Raw genomic sequence first — 13,899 nt, 5'->3', positions numbered from 1 at the left:
TTCCCCAGAGTAAGGAATGCATTCCATAGCAGTTTAATATTTTTTAAGAAACACTTCATAACATGTTTAATGATAACTATTTGCGAAATCATTTTACAAAAGAAAGGAAGCACTTCCTTCATTATTTTAACTATATATAGAGTAGACTTTTCTATCCTTTTAGCGAATATTGTGCAGGAGATTGTTAAATTTTAGCAAAAGGTATTAAATAGTTAATCAATCAGTTAGCAACTTACTGGGCGGAATGCCTTCCAAATAAATCTACAGAAAAAAAATCGATAACGAAAGTCAGCAGGGAGATCATTATTAATTTCAAGTATGCTTATCTATTCAAATAGTTTTGAGAATACCGTCTGTTGTGTTCAAAATGAGCTGTGACGTCTTTATGCCTATTCGTTTCTAGATGACAACAGTGATTATCAACAATCAGCCGGGACATTAAAGAAATCCGCTTCTGGTTGGAACACGTAATTGAACACGTGACTGGACATCTGGTCTCTGCGGTTGCTGCGAAAACATCGGCTCGTGTATGTCGTAATATAAATGCATTTCAGGGCGTAGGTCATAAACACATTTATTTGACCGTCGAGAATGATACATGAGAAGAGAATATTCTAAAAAACGTCCGTTTTCTGAATGCCACTACTATTTTCGGATGGCTTGCGCCAAAAATATAAAAATACAATTGGATTGTTTAAGTGTTATTTTTATTTAAATAACTTAAATACGTTATAAACATTTTTTTGAAAATATGAAATAATCTAAGAATGTGATAAGTCAGAGTCTGAGACATCTACGTATTGCCAACAATTAATGTGTAATTTTTTTAACAACAAGAGTCTTAGAGCAGAGATATGCAAATATGTTAAATATCCGCGATCATTAAGAGGTGTGTATGTTAACAAACTCCACCTAACCAACTGATTTGATTTGTTTCATAATCAAAAGGTTGCATGGCGTTCTGGTGCAGTGGGGCGTCGACATGTTTAATAGCAGTGCGAGTTGGTGACAGTTCCTGCATGCCTTTATGTGTGCCGGACGCTTTGTTTGCTCTTAGGATCCGTGTGAGGGGTCATGGCGACATAAAAGTGAGTACTTAGTGCGTATCAGAACACGATATTTCGCATAAAATCCATGCCACGACGCTTGGTGTTATTAAGGCATTCGTGTAAAGCAAATATTTTTCTTGGATGCACCAAAACATTACGAATGGACCTACATTTAAAGTATTATCTCTAGTTAGATCCACACAAGTACCCTATTGGACATAAACTTATGTTCTGTTATACTGTGTGCGTATCATACAACGTTATTTCTTGTAAATTACGTACCAGGATGCAACGGGTCATCAAAGAGCGTACTTTGTCTGTTTCAGACAATGGTCGTTCCTTTGTGGTCATCCTAATGACTTATATATAATAAATCAAAGAACACTTCTAATAGGACTTTCTTTTTGGTTACGTGAGCTTATACATGTCTTTGTATGTTCCTGAAAGACTCGCGTAACGATTTGTATTTGTTGCAAATGAACATTTCCGCAGAGAGTTGACTCTTCCTTTGTATACTTCATCGAATCCATGTCGTCATAGCAGACCATATGAGAATGAAATAGTTAAAAATTGTCCTGATTTGCATTAAAAAAATAAGTAACAAACTTGTGATTCTTCCATACTTGAAAGGATTTTATTTATGAAAAAAACGGTTATTGTTTTGAGTGGATGGAACCACTGTGATGAATAAATTTGCTTATCAAATAACGGTATTTCTCTGTTTTGTCGGTGTAAGGACACTAAGCGTCATACACAAAGTTATGAAGCTTGTGTGTTCCAAATATCTTTACGTCCTTGTCTGGTTTAAACGACTCCCGCGTACTACCGGAACACATATTCATGTATTAGTGAATACACGATGTTATGTTGTTTTTAATTTTGTTTTAATAAAATGTTTCAAACAAACTTTATTAATTACATCTAAGCATTGACAATTATTTTCATTTTTTTACAGTGTTCAATTTGCGAAGACTGTGTGGTAATACATTTTTGCGGCCTTTTCGCTGCGTACCAGATGCTCCGTGAGCTGGATGCCATGGGGTTATAGTTTACATGCCTGTTGAACTGCATACAATCGAAATGAAAATGCGCATATTTTTAAAAAAACAACAAAGTTTCTTAACATAGTGATGTCACTTTTGCTTTTTAATGATTTTTTTTTCAACTGTGCGATGGCATAATGCTGAAAAAGGAAATGATAAGAGGATGCATCGATTTCACCCTCAATGCTCTAGTTTTTGCTTCATTTGTCCCCCTGGATTTCAAACATCAGTTTGTTATATCTTTCGATTATATTAATTTATTTTCCATTCATTAAAGCTATTGTGTTTATTAATAAAGCGTGAATTACAATAAAAAATTTGGACAATTCATAAATACGTGTTGTTAAATATGACATTGTTTTTGATAAAATATGTACGCTACATTAAAAATTATTCTCTTATCGACAAGCAAATCGGGCGATTCGCATAAGATGAAGTAAAAGGAATCATTGTATCTACCCAAAAGCATCATATTTTTTATAACAAAAGGGCAATGGGCGCAAAACAGAGCCAAGAAAAGCTTATCTATTTTTTAAGGTGGACATAAGGAGAATAAAATATCGTGAAACATAAATATTTCATTTCTAGGAACATTATTATTAAAACTTTCGGTAATTGATTATATCATTTGAACAAATGACCTGACCAATTTTGAAGAAAAATGGACAATAACTGTGACTTCTCGATCGTCAACAAGGTTTTGCATTTTAGAGAAACTGCCCTGCCCTTGGTTGCATATTTTACATAGAAATGGAACCATTTTTGAACGCAGCCGGGATAAAATATCTAGAAAAATTTTCAGACAGATATCATCAAGATATCAAAAGAACATTCTCGGCAGCTTTCATTAAGATTGATCTAAAATTTGACTAATAGGATGAAAAAAATGTTTCGCTATCGCCATATAAAAAAAAATGCCACCACTCTTGGGGCCTTATTTTTAAACAACTGGACCATCTTTCAGACTCACCTTGCAATCATATTTCCAATTAAAACAGCAGTGAAACCTGTTACAAAACACATGTCTCTGATAATCACACCAGCATTAATAAGTGACTGCATGCGACCTCATGAGTAAACTGTATGCCTCGAACATTTGCAAGCTTTTATATACACGTATCACCGATGTTTGTCTCACATCAATGGTCTTTGATGTTATTGCCAGGTCGGGGCAAGTTTCTTGAGTGTTAAAGCTGTTAGACTTTCCACAATCACCATATAACCATTTAAGAAGGCATACATCAATACTATAAAACTGTCGTATAAAAATGCAATCATAAATGATTGAGCATTAATGAATAAGCATGATAAAGGATATGATAGGTAAATTACAGGTCACATAATATTAATATGAAACAATTTTTGTTGCTCAAGTATGTTCAACACTGTGATTTTCCGCAAAAATAAAGATAATAAAACCTGAATTAATGGCAATTATTAATTTAAGTAATGCACGTTATTTAATGCTTTCCGGTGGTTTATAGAGAATATCAATGCATTACAGGGGCCTTTTCACAGATTTTGGCCTTTTTTAAACTTATTCATTAAATGCTTTATATTGATAAATGTAAACATTGGATCGTAAAAGCTCCAGTAAAAAATCAAAAAAAAAAATTAAAAAAAGGAAAAGAACATTGCCCGGAGAAGGTTTCGAACCAGTGACCCCTGGAGTCCTGCCAGAGTCCTGAAGTAAAAACGCTTTAGCCTACTGAGCTAATCCGCCGAGTACACATTCATGACGTATTTTATACCTTATATAAGCAATCTTCGTAGTTTCACAAAATTTCACGACAAAAACAGAACTCTCCAAATTATTCAATCGTTTCGCGTTGCAACGCTTTATAATTTTTAGGTTTTAAAATCGTCAAAAGATGCATATAATGGCTATATTAGAGCATGGTTAATGTTCAGTATTACTGTTTCCTCACAAATATCATAACTAAAACGAAAACTTACGAATCTGAAACAACTTTTTTCAATTTTGTCAATTTACCAAAGCGTGAAAAGATCCCTTTAAAACTGATAATTAACTGTTTCAGACAGTGAAAATTACCGATAATTTTCACGGTTATACTGAGACGCCGTTTTAATGATGTTATGACGTCATTTTTTCAGCAAAAGTACAAATAATATCATTTGTAAGCATAAGATAAAACGGAAGTAAGTTGGCTTTGGTAGAATCTCGATTTTTATTCATTCGTGATCGTAGAACAAAAACAATAATTGTATAATCACTCGTGGATTAAAATTGATATTCCGCAAAATCCAACAAATATCCTTTATATAATTTATAATTACAAATTTGGGTTGTTGTTCATGTTCACCGGGGCTGCATCCCGGTGTAACAATATGGTTTTTTTAGAAACAAGGAGTAAAACTGGTCCAGACTGGTCCCTCATTAGGCCGCTGACTACTAGATTCAGTGGCACACATGGTTCATTACAGATTTTTTTCTCTCAGAAAATAACATTAGTGTTTTTAGACCTTAAATAGCATTACTTGTAAAGACTTGGAATTGCGGCCAAGTGAAAAGCTTGATGAAAAAGCATGAAGTGATAACGATATTGTCAGATACGATACTTATACTCATGCGCTGAGGAAGTGTGCCATTTGCAGACTTCGAATTGCGGCCAAGTTAAGTGCTTGATGAAAACAATGATGTGACAACGCATCATCTTATAATTTATTTAATTATAATGTATTGTTTGCTGTTTGATTATAGAAACAAGTTTCTGCAAAGACTCACGTGATCTTAGTTTGAAATAGGTAGCAATCTCACATTTGGCACACTGTTGTGTTGTTTTGTTGTTTATAGTACATTTAGAAATGTTCGTTTTGCATGTCCTGCCACTTTATGACCTCGTGTGTAATACACATAATTTGTTGATGTTTGAGTCCATTGTTGTTAGGTATACTCACAATCAAATGTATTTTATATTGTCTTCTGACAATATGATACGATGTATTTTATACAATATCATTGATACAGTTTTAATCAATTTTTATTATCAAGTAAGCAATAAATACACTGCAAAGAAAAACACATTCGAATTGAACAATTCAGATTAACTTAAAGAAAATTGGACATCCAGGAATAATAACCAGTGTATTCGTTTTTAACTGCAAACCTTTTTTTAAACGTTTAAAACGGTCTTTCGCGTGTGAATGTTGAACAATAAAATGGTCGGCAATTTATTAACAGTTCAAGTAGCAAGTATTGACTCCGAACTCAGTGAAATGATGGACAACATAAATTGCTAATTAAATGTTATTTCTTCATTGAAATTCACCACCCTAGAAAATTACAAGCAACATAACATTAAATTAGGGGTCGACTCTTTCGTGGTAACTTAAATACCCTTTCTAAAGAAACAAGATTGATGTAATAATAATCGCAATCTTGATGCATGTCAAGCATGTAAAATTCACCAAGGTACTCAAAAAAGCATGATGAAGTATACATGTATAATATATTTTTGACGCGTGTATACAGTTGATTTTTACGTACAAACACAGTTGATCGTTCACTTTACTATTTATCTCATTGTTGATCGTTTTATTCACTATTTATCAACTGGTTGCCGGTATATTTACATTTTTTGTGTGCGAAATATTGACATTTTGTTTTTGAATATACCGTCTGCATGTGATAACTCTAAAGTAACTTGTTTTAATATTTTATTTGTTTTTTGTTTGTTTTATATTTGCTTATGTGTACTTGCAACCTTTTATTTGTGAGGAAGCTGCTGACCAGTTCAATTCGAATCTGTTTCAATTTGATACCTCGTGTTTACCCACTTTCTTAGCTCATTTTGTGTTTGGTTTCTTCTTAGTCTTTAAACTCACAAATTTTTACGGCAGTTTTATTATTTTTTTATTTTTTTATTTTTGAGATCTACTAATAGATCAAGATCAGCAGCCTCCTGCACAGTATTTCTTTAAATAGTATGACAACTATTAGAATGTAATACTGTGATTTCATTAACTTATTAGCATGCATATCATATCTATTAACTTAATTGTGCTATATTTTATTTCCATATTGTAGCTGTTTTATACTTGTTGCATTTATACACATGTTTATATAGTCGGTTCAAAAGCCTTAATGGCTTATGTTGTCTATTTATGTCTTGCCGACTCAAAATAAATCTTATCTTATCTTAGCTTATCTTAATTGTGCGCTTTGATATTGACTTGCCAAACTGTTTATTGAATAAAAAATGATGCATAAAAAAATTGAAATATTATTTTTATGACACTTTCTATACTTTATATTTAGTATCTTAACCACATATTTTGCATTTGACTTTAATTGGTCTCTAGACGCTCCCAAGACATCCACATTTCCCTTTGATATTCTATCCGCATCCATTTCATTAGCAACTTTATTTCCCTAGTGTAAGAGTTAAATAATTTAATAACAAGGAAAGAAACATATAGCTAGTTAATATTAATAAAATTCAATTTAAAGAGTACTTGGTTGTTCATGTGTTTCAAATAACGTGATGTACCCGAGTTGACGTACATCTGAAGCATTATACTCGGCGGTAGCAGTCATTCCTATTCAGAATTAAATTTTCATGAAAATCGCTTTATAAATCAGAAACACAGTACCATGTTTACTTTTAACTTGATAATGATAAGATTGAAGTTTCATTTATGTTGTTGGACTTGAGCAACTAAATTTGTATATTGTACCATAGTCAGTTCTAGCTTTATCGCGCTAATCAGCTGAGAGTTTGTTCAACCAAGAGGCCAAGATCGATCAAAATTGTCGACGATTGTCCGAAGATCATCGGACTTGAAGCGATAAGTAGTATAGCCTTATTATAAACAAACACAATATGCCCGATTGTTACGATATCCAGAAAGCGGACAGCGCAGTGATCTCATACCGCGAGAGAATGTAAAGAGAGGCTTATTTAAAACAAAATACTTAATGTTTTTGAAAACCAGAAAGGTTAGTTGTGAAATCGATATAAAATATGTTTTATCAGGATAGGACAACACTTATATGATATAAAAAATGTACTCGTGCACAGAATGCTATGTAGTTACTATAGTTATTGTTACATATGGCCTTTTAGTGTAAATGCTTTGGTGATGACAAAGTGCAGATTAAAAAAGGGTGCACGAGAACTGTATTGATTTCGAGAGTTGTGCGTAAAACTGTGGAAACCACTTAGCATGTTTTTGGAATAAAAATGATTCGCAACGAAAACTCAGTTTACATCGTCGCAAAACGCAAGGCTATATTCGTATAATTTTTTAAGAAGTTGATATAGAATAAGATGTTTGCTTACGCCATACTACAACAATAATTATAGTATGTTAACTTAAACTTCTTTAAGCAAATTATTTATTTATATTGACAGATACACTGTATATAAAACATGCATTATGATAAATGTTTGATTTATGTTTAAACAACAACAATTAATTATTATAGAATTTCTCATACAATTTTTATATTTAGATCATCGTCGTGCAATGCAGGAAGACGCCGCAATAAGGTTGTACAAGGCCAAATTACAAGGCTTGTTTGCGAATGTCCGTCTTTAAGGCACACAAAACAGTCCAGTAGAATTGTTTAAAAGTAGCTCAATGATTCAAATGAATTAAATTATTACAGCAAATGGAAATATCTAATGACAAGACAAAATAGAGATACATAGTCTTTAAAGGATATAAACTAGAATGATCCGCCTTAGATGAGCTCAATGTTTAGAATGGACCACGTGTTACAATCACCACTGGGGGCTGACGAGGTCAAAGCGTAGTCCGTTTCGCTACGACGTCGGGTATATGTTTTTCTACGAAAACATTGTGTAAATACACTACTTAATCAGGCGAGTTTCATCTTTTCTGGTGTTTATGGATTAGAGAACGGAACATCCAGTAATGTTAGGCACTTATTTTCAATAACAAACTAATAACAAATGCGCGTAGTTGCAACCTTTAAGTTTATTTTGAGCTTAAATCGAAATATTTTGATTTGAAGCAATGCATAAGGTGGTCATTCTGTTAAAATTACCAATTACGGTAACTTAAATTAAATAAAACTACATGTTACTTTGATTCAGTGTACATTACACATTTTAAAGTACAAAACAGGTTACGAACATGTGTTTTAATTATTCAAATGCTTTGTTTCAAAGGTAATTACATGTCGCTTTATGTATAGGTTTCGCACAGAGTATGTATTGGTTGCGCAACGAAGTACAAATATAATGTATAGGTTGCTCAACGAAGTCTCTGTATCCATTTCATGCCATTGCCCAGTGCAAAAGATGCCGTGCTTCACTGTGCGCATTAACATCAAAACGAAAAGGTTGATCCCGGTGAAAGCCGGCAGAGCCCCGGTATACCGTCACTACGCCGGCACTCACCGGGGCTATACCGGCATCAGACCCCGACAGAGCTGCGGCAACGCCCCGGTTTAACCGGGGACAACCGGGGCTCCACCGGGAAAGTATTCAAATGTTCAATACCTCTGGGATGAACCAGGAGTTACCGGGAAGGACCGGCAATGACCGGCTTGGCACTGGAAACAACCGGGACTTCACCGGGAACAACCGAGACGGCACCGTCAGAGATCCGGTTTACTTATGCAACGTAGCTATAAAGGGACTCTGCCGGCATTCACCGGGGCTCTACCGGGGCGTTGCCGTAGCTCTGCCGGGGTGTGTTTGGGCCCCGGTGGAGCTACGGTGCCGTCCCGGTTGTACCCGGTACAGTCCCGGTGCCACGCCGGTCGTTACCGGTCCTACCCGGTGACTCCCGCTTCATCCCGGAGGTATTAAACATTTTAATACTTTCCCGGTGGAGCCCCGGTTGTCCCCGGTCGTCCACGGGTCATCCCGGTGGAGCACCGGTTCATCCCGGTAGGGCCCCGGTTCATCCCGGTAGATGCCTGTTCACGCACTGGGGCTCCGCCGGCATCATATTGAGACTGGGCCTTAACCGCATTGTAACACGAGGTAAATTTACCGGCCGTCATGTACGCAGTAAACAATAACCTGTGACAGAAACCCACTGCCACACCTTTACAACGATATATTGATTATGCAATTGCGGATTTATGCCATTGGGGTCCTACTTTCCACACCTTACGGCTGTTACAGGTGTGGATTTTACAGGTAAAATCATGTATACGAACATGAAATTCATCTCAAAATTAGTTGACGATAACCGATTTTCAAGAAAATCGCTTTGATATATACAATGTAAAAATCAAAATCCGTATGAGATAAATAATGATCAAAGTTGGGACATGGGATTTACTTTGACATAAGCAGAGTTTCGAAATAAGCGAGTTGGGGATAACGAGAATCGAATGTTATTTGATAAAGAGTACCGTATGCTGAAAACCTATCGTCGGTCTCGATCAAAATGAACGTATAAGGGATTGTCACAAGGTGAAGATGCGTCATTTTTATTGAGACCGACGACATTAGGTTCTCGACTCTCAACTGTCATCTTATATATGGATTTTCGATTTTAATCGTTTCCTTTGGCCTAGTCGTGAATTCAATTATATCATAATGTGCATTACCATGTCGACTGTGCGCTTCGGATTATGTTGTGCCGTTGTTACTACCTCTTCCTCAAAGGAAACATCCAGCCACTCCATGACTCCGTATTAAAAAAACACTTTTCTTTATTTTGCCTTTGAGAGATAACCAATACGTCTTCTGTGAGAAACGCATACACGCTAAAGCGTTGTCGTAGCGAGGCATATACGTATACTGTCAGAGACATGATCATGCCTAATAATAATATTTAGCCTTTATTTCTGATAACTGGGTCACCCTACCCATTTCTAAACACACCAGTGGCTTAACGATACATAGACCAATATGGAATTGTAAAATTGTGTCACTTAAACACAGTTGTAAACCTTAATTGCTTTTTTTTTAAAGTGAAACTTTACTTCAGTTTTATAAATCAGCGGTATATTTCATGTTTAACCGCATAAACCAGACACATCTTGGATTATAATTTGATGTAACAGCCCTATGAAATGTCATTGTGCTTAAATTCAGTGTTTTGTTATTAGAAAAGCATAATCTTACATGTTTAAACACAATTTTCGACTAATCCGTTCTCGATGTCGTGTGTATTTAATCAATGTTTTCGTAGTAAAACATATACCCGACGTCGTAGCGAAACGGACTACGCTTTGACCTCGTCAGCCCCCAGTGATCACGTCTCTCTCCTAATGGTGCAGGTGAAGATGCACTTTGTTCATGTTTGTCAACTTTACAATTACTGTATAATTCAATCCAAAAAAATTATTTTCCGGTATTTTCTTAAAGATATTCGAACACGAGTTCATATCATGAATCCGTAATGCCTTGTGGAGCCCATTTTTATGAGTTGCTTAAAGGCCCATGGCGTCGAGCTCTCTTTGCATCTGACAGAGCGTACATAATGGGCAGCAATAGAGGGCAATCGAGTCCATGCAAATGGAACCCTGAAATATAAATGGGTAAAAATAGTAAAAAAGTGCAAGATAAGTAGATATCAATGGTTTTTATTTTCATTATTATTAATTATTATTATTTTACAATAATAATAATATTATTGTTAATAAAATATAATAATAGTATTGTTAATAATAATAATAATAATAATAATTATAATGATAATAATAATAATAGAATAATAATAATAATAATAATAAATAATAATAATAATAATAATAATAATAATAATAATAGTACTACTACTACTACTACTACTACTAATACTACTACTACTAATAATGATAATAATAATAATAATACTAATAATACTACTACTACTACTAATAATAATAATAATGATACTACTACTTCTACTTCCAAAAAATAAATATTATTAAAATAATAATAATAAATAAATTAATAATAACAATAATAATAATAATAATAATAATAATAATAATAATAATAATAATAATAATAATAATAATAATAATCTTAATAGCTTCTCTCAGAAAATATTAAAACCAACGAAATAACAATACAAATAAACGAAGTGCCAAAGATTACCTGGATTCCACCCAGAGTCCTGATTCGGGTCCTCAGGGCCAGGAGTCCCCCGGGAACAAACCAGGGCATGCACATACACTCCCCCACCTTACTGGCGACGGTGCAGATGGCACAGGGTAGACAGAAATATGTCAGCAGAACTGGAAGGAAAAAAACTTGTTTTGTTTCCATAAAGAGTCGCGAACCGTAAAGAGTCGGGATACACGTGTTTAATCAGTGTATTTGATATAATAACCATGTAAACACAGATCTATTATTCAATAGTAATAATTTAAATTTGCAAGAGCATTTATTACGTTCGAAAGAATAATTGAGCAAAATGACCACTGTTTTGGTATTCAATTAAGCTTGAATTCAAAAGGAACTGGGCTACACAAATAATAAGGTTCATAAAAAAAGACGTTTTCACCGGCTAATAAAAAAGTTATTATTTTATATGGGTAGATATCAAATATCGAAGTAAAAAACACGATGTTTTTTGGCCGCAAAAGGAACTAAGAACAATTGCTTTAATATTTTGAGGATCAGTGGACTATTTGGGAAAGGCAAAAATACTCAGGCATCACTCTGCTTTGAACACGACATTTGTATTTACAGTTGTTAATATATTAAATGATAAGCGACCTACTTTGTGGGTGAATTACATGTATTTGGGGGTGCACAGCGATCATATTCATAAAAATATAGTTGAATAATGCATAAAATACATAAAAATACAAAATAAAAAGTACAGACAGCGGAATATAATTTCGCAAATAGCCCCTTAGTCATGACTCTTCAACTTGCCGGAAAATGTCATCATACCCGCAATAACACCCATCATATATACTTAGACGTATTTTAAACTTGTTGAAAACATTTAACATCATAATGTTTATAGAGATGTAACGCCCGTGCCTTCTCTATATCTCTATGAGGGTTCTTAATCCAACGCCCAATATTATGGAGGTCAAGCATAATGCCTTACCGTTTAATCAAAAGTAATGTTTTAATATGATAGCATTTACATTGCATTCACTTTATGTGCAATAATATAGAAAACGATATAACGCATGTATCTGTTGTCATTAAATATGAACTGTTACTTCCGAATATGTATATACGCAAACACACTTGAGATTAGTTAATTATCAAATCCGGAGGATACGAGGACATGCATGATAAAATGTATTCAAATAATAAATTTTTGCTGCGCATATGATCATAGTTATTCCCTACCAACAATTTTATGAGTTTTGCGAATATAAAGGGAAATCCCTATAATGGCAGAAACTTGAAAACGTGATTCCCATTAAACTCAAATGCACGTTTGTTAGTTGAGAAGCGACGCAGTATTTGACGTCATTTTTGTTCATTTTCACGACGCGATATCGCCAGATTGGTGCAAAAAAAGGTACCTTTTTGCACCCAGAGGGCGATATTATGTTTGCGTGTGTTGTTTTTGGGCCATTTTTATAAACTATCATTTAAGTCATAAATATGCGACAATGATGGGATAATAAAATGCAAGGAAACTGTTAAAAGCATTTTTCGTCACGAAAACCTTCAGCATTCGCAAAAGGTCATTTTAAGGTTATCAACGACGCAGTAAAGAAATTAATCAGCATTCAATGCTTAACTATTTCTCAATATAATGTTCATTTTTCTGGGATATTGTTATACGGAATTAAATATTTGCAATGTCATCAAACTCAAAAAAATGCGTAGTTCAAAACCGAAACGTTACTGGTAAACCTGTAACAACAAATCGGCGTGAATTCGGCATGCGACGATGACAGACCGACTGATTTGCAAGAATATTTAAGTTTTCATACATACGTGATTTGCAGTCAGAGCAGCATCCAAACAATCCGCTGTTCCAGTCCCTATGACCTTGCAACGACCCCACCATCATCCCGGCCTTGGGTTGGTTGATGACAATTGTGGTAGTCATGGTAGAAGGCGTTCTTTCATAACACCACAATAATACTAGTTTTATTATACTTATATACAATATGATTTTTTATACGAAGATACTCGAAAAATGAATTTTTATAACGTTATATTTTATAAAAATAGCTTTTTGTGCCTCCAGAAAATTATATTCTTTTCGTACATAGCTTATATTATCTTCTCAAGTAGGGTCCTTATATCAAATGAAATGCAAACCCTGTTATTAAAACAAACAAAACAAATTACTAAAAACTAAACCCCTTTGTATATAAACTTGTTTTGAGATTTTGTTCTCACATATTTATACAATTATATTATTAATGCGCAACAAATGAGTAACCAATGAGCACAAAAACCCATGTATCAGAACTCTAATTAAAAAAGGAAATCAAAGATGATGGAGAAAAAAACGTTTTAAATGCGTAAATATACCGTACATAATATCCAAACCAAGCTTTTCGAATGGTCAAATCTTAATGACACATCAACAAGTTGTGTATCCTTTTCTCGCCCATAAACCAGAAGCTCGAAGTTTATTAATACTTCCGAACACAAGTGCCAATGTCCGGACATAAAGAGCTTCCAACGCGTGGTGAAAAGCTATGATATAAACGTTCATTTTGGATTTGTAAACATCTACACTTAGAGATAGTCACTATTTAGTTATTAAGTAAAAAAAAACTTACAATAAACCAAATGTTGTTCGACTTCAAATGCAGCAAAGACATTTATATAATGACGCCAAAGGAAATTGAACCATGCTTTCGTCAATAAAAGTAACATAACGTGGATAAGTTATTCCAGTGATAATTTTTTTGCGTAATATATGAAAGTGGAATA

The 13,899-nt window shown here is 34.2% G+C and overlaps 1 protein-coding gene across 1 annotated transcript; it reads right to left on the bottom strand.

Moving 5' to 3' along the window:
- Positions 1-10,302: 10,302 nt before the first annotated feature.
- Positions 10,303-13,584, bottom strand: LOC127853167 (placenta-specific gene 8 protein-like). The gene is made up of 4 exons (XM_052387424.1): positions 13,497-13,584; positions 12,946-13,073; positions 11,128-11,267; positions 10,303-10,568 (listed from the first exon to the last, which is right to left on the bottom strand). Exons 2-4 carry the CDS (start codon positions 13,058-13,060, stop codon positions 10,476-10,478), a joined length of 348 nt encoding a protein of 115 aa, XP_052243384.1. The 5' UTR covers positions 13,061-13,073; positions 13,497-13,584; the 3' UTR covers positions 10,303-10,475.
- Positions 13,585-13,899: the final 315 nt, after the last annotated feature.

This window comes from Dreissena polymorpha, chromosome 12 (assembly GCF_020536995.1).
Source record: "Dreissena polymorpha isolate Duluth1 chromosome 12, UMN_Dpol_1.0, whole genome shotgun sequence".
NCBI lineage: Eukaryota > Metazoa > Mollusca > Bivalvia > Myida > Dreissenidae > Dreissena > Dreissena polymorpha.
Note: the sequence above shows the minus strand (reverse complement) of the source record. Positions and strands in the feature narration are given on the sequence as shown.

Coding starts and splice junctions, on each gene's coding strand:
- LOC127853167 (XM_052387424.1), bottom strand. CDS start 13,060: ATGACTACCACAATTGTCATCAACCAACCCAAGGCCGGGATGATGGTG. Junction 11,268..12,945: donor CTGCTCTGACTGCAAATCAC/GTATGTATGAAA, acceptor TTTTCCTTCCAG/TTCTGCTGACATATTTCTGT. Junction 10,569..11,127: donor GGACTCTGGGTGGAATCCAG/GTAATCTTTGGC, acceptor TTTATATTTCAG/GGTTCCATTTGCATGGACTC.